General features: G+C 42.8%; 1 protein-coding gene across 1 annotated transcript; it reads left to right on the plus strand.

Annotated features, from left to right (window-relative positions):
* Positions 1-1,235: 1,235 nt before the first annotated feature.
* MRPS6 (mitochondrial ribosomal protein S6) lies at positions 1,236-14,154 on the plus strand (the record flags this gene model as incomplete). The annotated part of the gene is made up of 3 exons (XM_010147862.1): positions 1,236-1,323; positions 2,208-2,347; positions 13,977-14,154. Coding segments are annotated over 3 exons (406 nt in total), but the record flags the coding sequence as incomplete, so codon positions are not given.
* Positions 14,155-15,638: the final 1,484 nt, after the last annotated feature.

The raw sequence follows: 15,638 nt of genomic DNA on the forward strand, positions 1-15,638 counted from the left end.
ATCATCAGCTGTAGCATCAACAAGCAAGTGCCTACATGATTTTTCAGAATTGGGTTTATGCTGTTTAACTAGCAAAGGGCTGTATAGTTGCAGTCTGCCTGTCCATCTGTCAGTCTCTCTTTTGTCAGTTTTGAACATGCTGGTTTTGTTCCAAGTAAGCTCAAACGAGTTTTGGAAATCTCGAAATTCAGACTTTTGTGAGAAGGGCTTGCTTTGTGGCGAGAGGCCAGAAAGTTGTAGGGAGACCCAATTAGTTCTGCAAACATTTTGGGGAAGGAGGTCATAAGCATGAAAGGTGCTTACTTGAAAATCTGGTGGATGGTAATGGAGGCAGCCATCCCCTGTGGTGTCAACTGAAAAGCAGTGTTGTTCCTGATTTTGAGCTAAAGCACCATTTACATTTATATAGTATAAACCATAAAATCTCTTAATCCCTTCATCCTAACTTTTCACCTTGTGACAAAAGATACCTTTAGTATTTGTTTGTTGTGAGTAACAATAGATTTAACACACTGAAGAATTTTGGCAAGGTAGCACCCTCTCTTTGCGTGTGAACATACTTGTCTGGTCCCCATGATTGTTTTACAGAACACCATCTAAACACATGTTGGCAAAAAAAGTCCAGGCATTTTTGCCAACCTTATAACTGTTCAGGCTGTTTGTTTGGAAAATAAATTTCCCAAACAGTTTATGCAGCTGGAGAGAATGGGATAAAATTTCTGATTGATGGTGGGGAGCAGTAGGTGTGATCCTGTGACTGACTCTTGACTGCCACAGGGCACTTAGCCCATGGAACCAGAAAACGTTTCACACGGTCAGCACTTCAGGTCTTTCAAAGACGCATCAACGTTGCAAAACACCACACGTTGAACTTTTCTGCTCTGCATTTGGTGGCTGCTTCACCTCATCTTGTATCCTCAGGAAAATGAAAGAGAAACTTCACACGCCAGAGAGTGGACTGCTTTCCATGTTGTGGAGTCTGGAACCACCTTTTTTTCACCAGTTTCCATTAAGGGATCTGGACATTCAACAAGCCTTTTTCTTAGTCAAGGTGTGCATCTCTGCTGTAGACTTAAACTAACTTTTGGTCCTCTTATACATAAGGTGATCGAAGGCTTACACAAGATTTCTCCTGTCTGCGAAGGCATAGGGGAATTATTATGGTGGTTTGATTTATCAAAATAAAATATGATTAAAACTTAAAATCAGCTCTTTAATTACTTTCTCATTTACAGCTGCGTCCATCTCACTGGACAAGCAGACTCGGGAATGCATCTTGAGGTGCAATACTGCAAGGATCGCAGAAGAAAGCTATACGGTGTGGTTAGTGTTCAGCTGGGCATCCATTTAGTTTCCTTTCTCTGTAGGAGATCTGTTTCTTAAAGTACTTCTTGTTGCTGAGAGTCTAGAAGTTTGCAGTTGTTTTCAAAACATTCTAATTTGTACTTTATTAACATTTTCATAGATATTGTTGAGTGTCATTACCGAAATGATTCAGCACTCTAAAGAGCCCTGATATGCAGTGAGCGAGAAAACGTTGCATCTGTTTTACCTACTGTTTTTTGGCTGCCTGTCCCTCAAACTTGTTTTTCTGAGGAGTGAAATCTCTGCATGTTAGACTAATTACCGCACGTCAGTTCCTTAACTCTTAAAAGGGCTTGGCTGTCAGCTGTGTGCAAGTAATGAGGTGTGCAGTCATCTAGCCAGGGGTCCCACTATCTGTTACGCGCGTGCAGTAGAAATGACCATCTCAAATGAAGGTGGTGCTAATTGTTGTCTCCGTAGCGAGTCAAGGATTAGTGTTCCCCTACACTGTTCAGTTTACGTGTCGCGGTGAACAATATTAATGCGCATCGATCGGCCAGGGACCTTAAAACTCTTGCCAGTTCGTAACTGCTCTCTGCCAAATATATTTACTTAACACCTGTGCGAGGGTCAGCCAAAGTGATACCAGGTGAGTTAAATCCATCAGCTATTTCCTTTTTCCTGTTGTGGTTGGGGCCTGACTTCCAAATCGGTGGAAACTTTGCCATAAGTCACAGAGGAATTGGTTGGTTGTTCTTAAAAATTGTCACCCTCAGGAGAAGGTCTGCTTCCATTTTGCTCTCTTGGGTTACAGAATGATCTCTTCCAGCCCTGAGTTGTGCAATCTAATAACCAGATTTGTGTACATTTCCCGCTTTCTCTTTTTTTCTCTCTTTTTAAAGCCCGAGACTGCAGCTGTGCTGAAGCGCACTGTTGAGGCTCTTATGGAGAGAGGAGCCATTGTGAGGAACCTAGAAAACCTGGGAGAAAGGTCTCTACCGTACAAAATCTCCAAGCACAAGGAGCGCCACAGAAGAGGAGGGTGTGTATGATGCGTTTTTCCTTAAAAATCCTTAAAGTGCTTCTTTCAAACGTACCTGAGTAACTCTCATGGTTTGGTCTTCCTCGTGCTTTTCGGGAGGACACCTGTAATGTCTGTGATGCCAGTAAGGGGTTGGGTGGCTGTTTGTGCAGGTGTGTGTTCTGCTTCCCGTGTTTGGTGTCTTTCCTTCTGTGTGGTGGTGGCTGCTTCTTGGTGTTTAGTTGTCCTGTTTCAAATAGCCCAAGTCCAGGCCTGCAGAGCTACTTTCCCCAACATACACTGTGTTATTTTGTTATGTCAGTTTTACGTGACACTTTTCCAAGCCAGTCAGGCTGTTTACTGATCAAAGCCGTACTTAATCTGCTGGTTGCTAATTGGCAGGATTGATTATTTTTCTCTAGTGCATCTGAACTAAATGTTAATTACCGTGCGCAAGACTTGTGTTTCTGCTATGGTTTGTGTTAAGGATGTTACAGATGACCGTATGATTTACGGGAAGTAGGGTAAATCTAAATGAAGCTTTGAATTGGCATCTGGGATGTCGGGCTTCCCGCACAGTGCAGGAGGAAGGTGCTGTGGATCGCACCCCCTGCTCGTTTACGCTGATGTGGTGTTGCTCCTTGAGGCCACCTCCGAAATGGATGCTGGCTCTCCCAAGGAGTGAGAAATGTTGCTAGGCAACCCGTGAGGTGCTGGGGCTGCCTGCGGTAATCAAAATAACAATTAGCCGAAAGCTCCTCTAGCTCCTCCGAATCCCTATAATGCAACTGTGCTTATCCCATGGCTGGCCAACCTGACTGCCTGCCCCCATTCCTGGAGGGGCGTTTGGCACTGGGGGAGGCAAGGTGATTCCAGGGGTGCACCTCTTATGAAGTCCTTCTTGGATTATCTCCCTGGGGGTGACTCACAGTTTCACTCCCTCGTCTAAGGACCTCTTCATTCTCCTGCGAAGTGGGAGTGGTGACAGCTGCCAGTTAAGGCAGACTGATGGAAAGTAGGGGAGTAATTCTCCACCACATGCCCGTTACTTAACTGACAGCAATGGTGGTGTGGCCACGACTTGCACTCCCGCTCTGTGGTGTCCTTTGAAACATGGCTTGATTCTGCCAGTTTTGCATTTTGGGATGAAGTCTTGTTGCCTACACACGAGAGCTAATCAAAGCCTAGTCTCAAGACAAAATTACTAATTACCTTATCCTTCTGTTGGAGTGGAAGCATTTTGTAAGCATGAAAGTCCTTTCCGATGACTTCAGCAGAACAAGGAGCTGGTGTTACTCTCCTTGTACAGGTGGGGAGCTAAGGCAGAGGGACTAAGTTCCACTAACTTTGGATGCTGAAGTTGAGACTTTTACCTTCTAGATTTGTGTTTTTTTCTGGAGTACTTAGCACACACTAACATTTCACTGCTTCAGGTGATGGTTTCTGCTTGGCTTGTGTAGCAGTACCCCTGCAGATCAGGTCTTGGGTTCCTCAGTGGGGAAACCAGGACAGGAGAAGACAGTAACGAGCATCACACGGACTATGGAGCAGAGATGGCTAGAAGCCATTTTTCCAAAGGATCTTTCAGATGTTTAAAATAGCTTAACTCCTTTTTGGTAGCAGATCACCTACTTAATAAGCAGAGTGAGGGGATCTGTAGACTCTAATCCTCTTCTTTGTAGAGTCCTCAGAGCAGACGTATTTTGTGTTCTGAATGAGGCAATGTTTTAGTAGAAAATAATTCTCGTCGTGGCTTGAAACACGGGCAGGAAGCAATCAGATTTATGTCACTATCACTATGCCACCTCCACCTCCTGTCTCTAAATGTTTAGCAGTCATTGTGCTTGCCCTGGATTTGGATCCTCTGTATGTGAATATGACGGTTCCCTCGCCTAAACTGCTTGGCTTCTTGGAAGGGAGACGTGATTGAGAGAGGGTACTACAGGAAATAGTTGTCTTCTGTGCTTTTAATTGGAGAACCCAAATTCAGAAGACACAAGATATAGCAAGGGGAAACAGTTTCAGTGCCTGGTAATGTGGGAGAATAGTATTTCATTAGATTTTACTGGGGAGATTGCAGTTCAGTGTACAGGTATGGTGGATTCCTGGTACACCATCCAATATTTTATGTGGTCTGGAGAATAAGTTACTCAGGATATTAAATGTAATCTAGGAATAGGAAGTGAAAAGTCTGTTCTTGATCCACCTTATAAAATTAGTCAGCTCTACTTTAGACTGTCTGTAAAAAGTTACCTTTTTTTTTAGCAGGACAAAGTTAAACAAAACCCAAGGCTTTTCAAGATACATCACTAAGCTTGCATATATACCTGTACTTAGAAATCCTACAGTCTTTTTTCCTTCATAGTCCATTGTTAATTCTTTCCATGTTCCCTCTCTTAGCAAGCTGGTGTAGAGTGGTGTATTAAGTAGTACAGAGCGTGTCACCTTTTCCTTAGTCTGGGCTTTTTCTAAAGTAACTGTAAAGACTTCTGTGAGTGTGCAAATTACTGTGTGTCTAGCGTGGGAGGAGTGTGTTGAATCTTCCGAAGCTTTTAATTTCGCGTGGGGTTTTTTTTGTTTGCTTTTGTAAGTTTTACTTTACTTTAGTTTTGTGATTCTTAGCAGAACTTCCACTAGTTTATTTCCTCCAGTACATAGATGGTTGGAGAACTAGGTTGTATGCTGAATCTGTTACTTCCTTGGACCTCCTGGCTGGTGAATTATATGAAAAGTAGCAGAACACAATGTTCGTAGCAACAAATTGTATGAAAATTAGTGCAATGCAGTAGTTGTAGCATGGGTCACAGCTTAATAGCATGTCTCTTAGAGACAGCTCTTGTCCTAGCGACCGCTGCACAAACAGTCTTCCTGTCACTCAGAACGGCATGGAATCCCCCCAAATCTGTGGGCTGGTTGCCTGAAAAACGTAACAGACTTTTGCTATATGTTTTCTTCATTTAATTAATTCTGGTTTTAACTGCAGTTCAAGTCTGAGCGATTGACAGCGAAAGGACACACGGGTGTGATGTGCACGGCAAAGCTACTGCTGGATCTAGCTGGGTGTTGGTAGTGTCTTTAGGGAACAGTAAAGAGTTAGACCGGAAAATACATATTCCTAGGTCAGTAGGGAGGATAGTTTCTCCTTAATAAAGCGCTTTTTCCCCCTCGGAGTTCTGCAGTGCTTTGGCATCATCTGTCTCAGATATACTGCATTACAGGCACATTACAAATTTAAGGATATCCAGGAGACTTTACAGAGAATGAGAATTTTACTGCCAATTGATCTGTAAAGCTGAGATTTTTTTCAAAGCCTGCCATAGGGGATTGTGGCCCACAGCTGTCACTAGAATGAGCAGTTTTACTCTCCCAAGCAGCTTTGAAGACCTAAGATCATACATATAATTGACTTGCTGCTTCTTAGAGAACTGTATTCACTGAGCAGGTGGTACATGTGTGTTGAGGGTATATTAAAACAAATTTAGGTCTCTCTCTTAAATGCATCTCTTCTGTCAGGAAGCATCATTCTTTTTTGTATGTTTATATGTATGTTTCAGAGACCTAATATTGACAGCTTTTGCATTTAAGTAATTATGAAAATATTATGTTTCAGGAACTGTGTGGATACGTCTGAGGAATATAATTTTTAGATCATCTGTTTACTGGTATTTTAAACTGCAGGTGAATCTAATTCACGATTATGGTATTAATTGCCATAGTAGAACATTAATATTTTGTTTGTAAAGTATTAAAGAGCGTGAATCAAGTCACATCTCGCAGAATTGTAACGAATACTATTCACCTTATAGAAGAATAAAATGTGACAAGGACACATTGGTTTTAGCGTGGGTTAGGGATGTAAATTTAGTTGAGGCGTTGAACGTGAGTGATTTGCCCATGGCCATTGTGGCTCTGAGAAAACAGGGGAAGAATGTAAATAAGGATTCCTAACCTTACCTCCTAATGGGCAATAGATTTGTGCCAAATACTTGTTCTACTATCCACTACTTGTTTATGGGTTTTAATGAGCTGTATTTAAATTGCCTTTAACGGTGCAATTTTTTTTTTAATATTGTGTCAGGAGGTGCTTATTTCTGGAACAAACAAAAATGAACTGATTTAAATAAGGTGTGTACTAGTATTTGAATTCAAGGAATGTTAAACTCTGGATTTGTTGGCTGCTGAAGATGATACAGAAGCACCGAATCCCTCAAAGTGCCTTTCAAATAAAGGGTCCACAGACCAGGGCTGGGTGATAACATTTCGGAGCCATTGCTGCATATTTGGTCAGTGCCAAACTGGAGAATATTGCAGCTGCTTGTGAAATGATAGATCTCAGTAGCACAGTCTGTGGGTTTGCCCTTTGTGGCGTACCTGTTTTCTTTGGCCTTGCCAGGCTATGCCTTAATCATATGCTTGTGACACTTCATGCTTCAGGGCATCAGATAAAGGAGGTGGTTTGGGGGACGTGGTTGGTATGTACGATATTTTTACTCCAGGGGAGATGGTACAAGGGTGGCTGCAAAACAGATCTTTTAAAAAAAAAAAAAAAAAATTCAGACATTCCTTTGGGAAGGTAGTGGCTGAAACTTTTTCCCGCTAGGGAATCTATTAAACTGGAAGGAGCTATGATAGGGGCTTTGGGGAGAAGAGAACGCCCAGGTGTAACCGGGTTTTAAATACCGTGTATCTTGCTAACCCCTGGAGACTTGTTGTTAGTGATTTTATTTCCCCTCCAAATGTTGCTTCCATTCTTATTTTTGTTATCTCTGTTGTGATGACACACATCAGCCTGGTCAGTGCTCAGATATAGTACGGTTTTGTGAATTGGTAGAGCACTGTGGCCTTTCCCTTCTACTTTGTGTATTTGTGTGCTTTCCCCTATTAAATCTACCTGTAAAACAGTAATGTTTTTAGACCTTTCTCCTCACGTTTTCATTATTTATTTGTGAGTTCTCGAGCTAAACTCTGCGTAATTCTTATTATTCATAACAATTTCCATGTTCTATTTGCCAGTTTTTCATCACCTTGGGGGTTTTTTCCCTTTCAAATTTGATTTTGAAAAGATGGCATTTTTCTTTTGTTATTTGCTTGCTTGTCTCTTACTCTTTTTGTTTTGCTGTTCACTCCCAGTTATCTCATCAGCCCACTTGTTCTCTGAAACAGCATACTCCTCAGGTCTCACTTTTGTTCTTGCTGAATTGTATTTTGGGAGCCTATTGTAACATGTGCAATGGGAATTTTCTGTAGGAGGTATGCATGGACCACGTTGGTTGTCAGGGTCCGCTGAGGAGCACAGGGACATACTGATGGCATCTAATGGGATCAGGAGGCAGAAAACCCAGGTGCTGTGTTAGCTGTGCCAGGGCCTTGTTTGTGCCATGGAGAAGAGTAGGGAGGCAAGGAGGTCCTTTCCCAAGGATGCAGCATGTTGAACTCAGCTTGGCTTCCACGCACTGCAGAGCTGCAATTACTCCCTGGGAGCACTGAGCTTCCCCTCTGCTGTGGCAGAGAGGGCTTGGAGGATGTCCTGACCTTCCCACAAATCACTCCCACCCACTCTGGGCTGTTTAGGGTCTGAAGCGGTTGGCCCTTCTGCAGGAGCACCTTGTGTTTTGACAACATTATGTGCCACGTGATGCAACGTTGCTTTGCCAAAGCATGTGCTCCGGAGAGGAGACACGAGTCTCCCATTTCATAGGATCACAGAATGGTTTGGGTTGGAAGGGACCTTAAAGACCATCTAGTTCCAACACCCCTGCCATGGGCAGGGACACCTTCCACTAGACCAGGTTGCTCAAAGCCTCATCCAGCCTGGCCTTGAAGATGGCCAGGGATTTCTTGGTGACTCGCTGGCCTGATGCACAAGAAATGGGTATTAAGGGGAGTATGTCAGTAATTGAGCTCATGTTGTTTAAGAGTTTTGGAAACATATCTATGTAAATTACATTACACGTTCCAACTTTTGCTCTTCCCAGAAAGTACCTGAGCCTAGGAACTGTACTTACGCAACTTATTTTTAAACAAGCAGCTTGCAGCAGGATAGTATTCCATGTGGACAAGAGATGCCAAAGTATCTTTCAGTAACCCACGCTGTTTGAATACGATTTTATTCAAATTATTTGTAAGAGTAAAATAATAAGTAGCCATCAGAAATGTTCTCTCGAGTGTTTACAAGTTTTAACAACGCTTCTCTCCACCCTGTAGTAAAATACAAACTGTTGCATAGTTAAAGGACTTCATCCTGCAGATGAATGTCCTGACGTGTTTAGCTTTACTCAGACAGGCTTCCTTGCTTATTTTGATGGCTATTGAAGACCAAAGGGAAGGAAAGAAAAACAGATGAAAGAGGTTGCAAAGAAAAACAGATGGCAGAGGTTGCAAGCTTTCCTTTCTTAATGCCACCAAACTAAATCTTTAGCTAATGCACAACCTGTGTGGTTTATTTCTGTTCAGATATGTAGAGCACCTCGATCTGCTCCAGCAGAGGAGTTCTGGGTCTGTAATGCACCTGGAGGAGAACAAACCTGTTTGTGTATTTCTGCACTACCCACGTTTGTAGTATTTTCTGCTAAATTGATTGTCTCCTTCCACTAGATGGGGCTTTCTTCATTGATGAGCTGAACCATTGCTTTTCCCTGAAAAGCTTTTGTCCACATGCACATAGATGTAAGTGCGCAGGTGCTGCAGGTATCAGAGCCCTGAAACTGTTTTTTTTCCCCCTCTCCTTTTCTGTGGGAGTGCAATTTGCAATTCTGATGCTTTTCAGAAGAAACAGCATGGTGCAGTAGTTGGTGATGTTGAGGTGCCAACGTCGTTTTCTGACACACTAAATTCTGCGCCATCCTTGTGCAAGCACGTTGATTAAATGTGGTGGCCGCTCTTAAATAAGGGGGTGGGAATCAGTGACCATTTGGGGGGACTTTAAGCTGTGAATTATACAGAAGGCAGAGAAGTGACACAAGCAGAATTAATACTCACTGCGTAACTTCAGCCCTGCTCGTAATAATTTTGCAAACTTTTCAAACGCTGCCGAGTGAGCGTGACTTTTCAGATACTCCCAATACGTTGGGTTGCTTTCTCTTTTGCGTTGTTAACAGGATATTTCGTATTTTTCTGCAATGCTCCAAAATGTCTCTCCATTATTTGATTAGCTTAATAACAGGCGTCTATGTATAGAATTTGGCAAATGAAATTTCTGGAGACTGTGGATGGTAAAATGTATTTTTCCCCCAAGTACTTGCTCATTATGGGTCATTTGCGTCATTGCTGTGGCACATTCTAGTCACTAAGGCACCAGATTTTTGGGTTTGATTGGGTAGTTCCCAGTGGCTGTCCTTGTGATTTTCAAGGAACATCCATCTATTCCCTACCTGTGTTTTAAAAGCTAAAAGTGGCAGGTGCAGTAGTCCTTCCAGCTACAAGACGGTAATTCTTCAGAGCATGAACTTGCCCGCCTGCCCTGCCGAGGAAGGGCAGCTGCCACCGGGGTTGAGAAGAAAAGCAAACTACTTCTCTTCAGAGCAACATGGAGGTACCAAAGGTGAAGTGGTGATTCTGGTGGCAAAACGGTTCCATTTCTGTAGGATTACCTTGGTGAGAGTGAATGTCCAGCTGCTCTCCCCCGAGTGCCGCAGCTCGCTTTCCTCCATGTGCTTTCCTGTTTCCCTGTTCAATGCTTCCCCTCTACCTGTTTGTCAGGGGCATTTTCTGGCCTTTGCACCTTCCACCTCCCCCCTGAGGAAGCTTACATAGTCTTACTGCCACGAGCTAAAGGAGGAATTTAACCATACAGGCACTTTTTGGGCACAACCAGGGGACCACAAAGCCACCTCAGAGTCAACTGTACCTGTGCTTTTCCCTGGGCTCCCCAGGCTGATGGAGTCGTATTCTGGGAGGATTTAAAAGCGAGTTTTGATTCGGGTGCTCTTCAGGGTTCTTTTGAAGTCTTAGACTGTCCATTTGAAAACAAAATATTTGAGTATCCTTAGGACTCAAGGTTCAAACAATTTCTGGCTTGAATATGTTAAAAAACATTAGATAAAACCTGTTTTTTTAAAAAAAAAATTCCCCCTCTCATAAGCAAAGGCATGTTCTCCTTCATTTGAGATGATATGATTTTTTTAAAGAATTTTTTTCAGTTAATGCATTTTTTTAATACGTTTCAGTCTGCCCTCCTGTATTTAAATCATCCTTCTATTTACAGTCGAGCAGGATGACAAAAATAACTGTGGTCTCGTAGTGAATCAGTGGAATTTTCCTGCATTTCTCCCCTGATGACTCGGCTGACTCCTAGGGAGCCTAAATGCTTTTGCATTTTTGCTTGCAAGAATGAAGTGGTTTCCCTCCTGCATTCCTGTATTTTTCCCTGTCTTCACATCTCTCTGGGATTTGAGTTTGTTTACTACGCAAACAGTAGCTACAGCGTTGTGTATCGGGTCATAGATCACTGCCTGAAATTAAGGTTGCTGCGTGCCTTATGGAGGGTGGATTAAAAAAAGCCCACGGCCTCGTGACAGCTGATTTAAATATATATATATATTTGGGGGGAAAGGGTTGAAGCTCTCCTCAGGGATTACATTGTCAGTTGTGTTTGGCTATTGCTTTCGTAGCTGTTTATTTCTTCATTAAAGAAAGAGAAGAAACTATTTTTTTTTTTTAATGCTGGCTCTCTTTTCCTTCTCTCTTTTTTTTGGCACAGGAAGGCAATCGTTGCTTGTTAACGTTGAAGAGTGATGGTTGTTTTTAAAAAACTCTCATTGTCCCCAATTACTGCAGTTTTGTATCCTCAGATAAAATAACCTATTCTGCAAGGAGTCATAAAGATATGCTGCAACAGCTCATCCTCCCATCCCCCTCTTCTCCTTCAGTTATCAACAGTGCGTCAGTGGAAATTTCCACCCTTTGCTAATGTGAGAGAAAGCACAAAGTTGCAAAGCAGCCTTTGGAGGGGAAAAAAAAAAAACAACCAAGCCCTTGTCGTTTTAGGAACACAATGAAGAGCAGCATAGGACTCGCAAGCAGAAATGAAATGAAATTCCCAAGGAATGGTGGGACTGAAATGGTGCGGCAAAGAGCGCGGTTTGCAGAATCAGCTCTCGCTGAGGGAAGGGGGCATGAGAGTGGTGGTGGGACACCAGTTACAATTTTTCCCCCCCCGCCCCCATCTTCCTTTCTGTTAGTTGCAACTGTGAGAGGATTTGGAAGGCTTCTTCCCAAGGAGAAGAGTTAAGTGTCATCTGTTAAATTTACCAGTGGCTTTTAATGGCTTTAACAGAAAAAATGACTTTCCCTTTTTAAGGGGCGTGCATCCTTCAGATGTTGCTGTGCCGTATTTCTAACTAATTGTCCAAGCTTAAAAATTGTTTTTCTCCCTAAACTTTTAACCAGGTGTCATCTCCTAATCCTGGAGGCCAGAAAACGGTCGGCAGTTCAGTTTTCCAAATATATTAAGCCGCATCCTGTTCCCTGTTGAAGCCTGTGAGGGTTTGCGAGGGGGACAGAGCCCACCAGAATTCCTCCAAATCCTTCTTGAGGCAAGTTATTCTGTAGCTCCCAGTGGCCCTGCTGCAGTCCGAGGAGCAGCACCTTTGCTGACGTGACCTGGCACCGGTCCCTTGGCTTCGGGGATGCTCGGCCACAGCCCGCACCAGCTGGGCATGTCTTTGGGAGGACTCATTGATTCAGTACAGGCTGCAGGGAGACTCTTCTCCCTCAGACCCCTCATGCGCAAGAATTCAGTGCTTCAGCCTGGTCTTTCTGAAAAAAATACTTCAGAGCTGAATTGTGGGTATTGAAATTTTCAGAATTAGGATGTCTGGCTATGGGGAAATTTCTTCGCCCCGTTTTCCATGGGTGGATTCCACCCCTGTGCCATAATCCAACACACGCTGCTTGAGTCATTTCTGGCCCAATAGGGCTGTTCTGTGTGTCATATTTTGAGGTAACGTGTTTAGTTGGACAAAACTGAACTCCATGCGGCATGAAGAGCACGAGTGTGTCGGTTGTTCCTGACTCCATCCTCCCGTACTTCCTGCTCAAGACTCTAGACGTGGGGACTTAGCGCTCAAGATTACCTTTATGAAGGTGGGCTGTGAAGTGTGATGCTCATGCTACAGTTGACTTAACAAGAATCCATACCTCTTGCAGAACAAATTCCTCTCTGTTAGGTCCGGTCATTAAAGTGAACTGGGATGCTTGATCCTGCTTGGGTAATGTGACTCAATTTAAGGGATATCACTATCGGGTGATACCAGTGCTTGATGGGGAGGTGTACCTGAGTGGACTAGGAGGAAAAGGGGAGATTTAATAAGAGGGTGTGTAAAGAATAAAATGAAATAGGTATGTGGGAAGTGCTGGGCTGTATGTTTAGCCTTTTAAATTACTGCCAGTCTTGGAAACGAGGTGTGTAGTTAGTTCTATTCAGCAGGCTTTCTGAGACAGTTGCGTTGTCTTTTCACTGTACTATAGTTAGTGCCATGTCAAATGCAGACAGAGGGATTTAAAAGTGACCTGGATACAGGTCCTTTGACAATGCTGGTTCATTCACAGCTTTTCGAGGGAGGAAGAATGGCCAGTGCTGTGGCTCACTCTTTTTTTCATTAGCATGGTGGCTGGCACTAGGTTGCTCATAACTTGCAGGAACAAAAGACATAATGCTGCTGCTGAATTTAAGGTACATCTCGTGTTAAGAGACAGAATTTGCGTGTCTGGAATTAAGTTAATGCGCAGCGTGTAGTTGTGTCCCTTGTCTGAAGTGGGGCTCATGAAGTGCAGCAGGCCTCTTTGCCTCTTTGGGCGTACTGTAGTTTTAAAAGCCTCTTGCAAAATTATGGTTGAGCTCCTGAAGAAGTTTCACTTCTTCAGCAAAGGAGTTTCATGCAGAAGTGGCCTCGGTGACCTAAGCTCTTAATGGGGAGCAACGTTCCCCTTCCTGTAGGTAGGTGGCCATTTTTTCCTTTATAGATGTCAGATGGCTGTGCGGTGGATGCTGGAGCGGAGTGTTTTATATGTGCTGTGCACGCGTGGAAGACCTTTCCGGCCCCGCCAAGGTCAGCACGACAGTATGCTCACCAAGGGCCAGCCGCACAAGCGGGCATCGCCTGTACGCTGCTTCAGCTTGCACCCTAGGCTTGAAAACGTAAGGCGTGGTCGTATCAAAGATGCGCCTAATTTGGGATAAGTCCGTCTCCTTGGGTTTCTTTTGCTGCCTTGTTTTAATTTCCAGTCGGCCCCGAAGCCAAGCTTTAAAAGAAGAAAAGTGCCTGTATGTCTACGAGCTTGAGATGTTTCCCACTGGCAACTGTTCTCCAATGAAACAACGCTGTGAATTTGAAGAAGGGGAATGCTTGTTGTAGGCGAAATGAATGTGCCACCCTTTCTTTTTAATCCAGGTGTGGAAATGAATGGAATAGGTACAAGAAGAGTAAGCTCTCTTTTAATGTCCTTGGGTAAGCAGTGATGTACAATGAAGAAAAGTTCAGGCTGAGCCTGCTTCAACTGAACTTTTCTGATTTGAAATCAAGATAATACTGAGCTTTTATTTAAACCAATTCTAGTACCAAAATGTAAGAAAAGATTAGCAAGTTTCATTAAAGAAATCCCACAGAACAGTGTTTTTCTTTTTTAATTGTGTGTATGTTTCTCATTGCAGGTATTTTTTGATAGACTTAGAGGGCCCACCTTCGATTGTATCGACCATGATGGATCATTTAGGACGTGATATTGATGTAATTAGACGTGCTTTCATAAAGCATCCCGTGTCAAAGACAGAAGAATGCAGTGGCATAATCCCAGTCAACAGTGAAGATAAACTAACTGCCAAGAAGTGAACGTTCCAAATAACATGTTTGAAACTTTTGAATTTTACTTTTTATGTTCCTGCTTTGGAAAAGAATTGTGATAACTAATGTCTATCAAAAATAATCAGTTTTGGCCACATTATGTGTGTGGTATAGTGCACTATCTTAAGTTACTGTAATGTTTGAGGTTTCTTTTTGTTTCAGATGATTTGGAAAGACAAGCTGTGTGCTTATCTTGATATTTGACAACTCTGAAAACTGATTTTCTTTTCTTATAGAGCATTACATTGATAATGAAGATTTAGCTATCATCAGAATACTAAAAATAGCATTCTTTTCTAAAGACATTACTTCAGAATACATATATTTACATAAGGGATTAAGAAGTCTACAGTGTAAACACAGCAGTATAGGATGTGATTTGTTGGAGGGGATTTTTTGCTTGTTTTTGGAAAAAGGTAATAAAAGTGTGATTAAAAATAAAACTTGACTCATTTTTTTAAAAGCAGAAAAGATACAAGAAAAAATAACTTATGCTGCCAAAAGACACGTCATACTTCTTTCTTTAAGGTAATAGCTCTGTTCAAAGTGCAGGTGAAAAATTATTCTCTGGAGAAAAAGCCAGAAACTTCCAGGTGGCAGGTTGGAGAATAACCATATGAACAGAGGAATAAAAGATACTTTGTTCTATTATCAGCTGGATGCAGGTGGATATTTCAAACTGGGAAAAATGTTAGGACAAAGATCTTAATGTATATTTTGTCTTTTTTTTTTTTTTTTGCTCTTGTAAAAACAGGCGAAACAGCAACGCGCGTGAGAGAGGACGTTAATGCCGTACGACCTCCTGCATGCCTGACATAAATTTGGTAGTTTCCAGAGGATCTCCGTACTTCCCCCATGCTCCTGAAGGAAGGGACTGGCTGCTTCTCCCAGCTGAGGGGTGGTGTTAGGCAAAGAGGATGTTCTTCACCTGAATAAGCTTCGTCTAGAAGCTGCCTCCTCCGGCACTCCAGCCTTGCGCATTGCCAAGGGAAAGGCCAGTCTGGAAGCCAACATCAGATTCCCAGAGACCTGTGACAAGCTGCTCCCTGGTGTGCTCTTTCATCAAGAGTTTGTTCTCTTTTGTGGAGGTAGCTGGGTCATTTGGGGGTGGGGGAAGGCTGGCTTTTTTTTTTTTTTTTTAGATACAGAGCTTTCGAGGAGAAAGAAATGAGCGTTTCTTTTATTTCTTAAGGACAAGGTTATGTAGAGAAACAAACCAGTAAATTTTCTTTCTGTTCACCTTTATTTAGGAGACATGAATGCGTGTGTTTGGTTTCGGTGGTCCCTCACCACCCCATGGCTTTTCTGTTCTTAAATCTGCTTTTCTTTTAAGAGCAGACTGCCACATTTTGTCTCTCCTGGAAAAAATGTTGGAAGAACAGAGAGAACGCACCACACGCTCACTGAAGCCGGGTCTATATTAGGTGTGCTGGGTTTTTTTTGTAGTTCCTGCCAGTTTAGATCATGTGGTT

Source organism: Eurypyga helias, unplaced genomic scaffold, assembly GCF_000690775.1.
Source record: "Eurypyga helias isolate BGI_N326 unplaced genomic scaffold, ASM69077v1 scaffold10440, whole genome shotgun sequence".
Taxonomy (NCBI): domain Eukaryota; kingdom Metazoa; phylum Chordata; class Aves; order Eurypygiformes; family Eurypygidae; genus Eurypyga; species Eurypyga helias.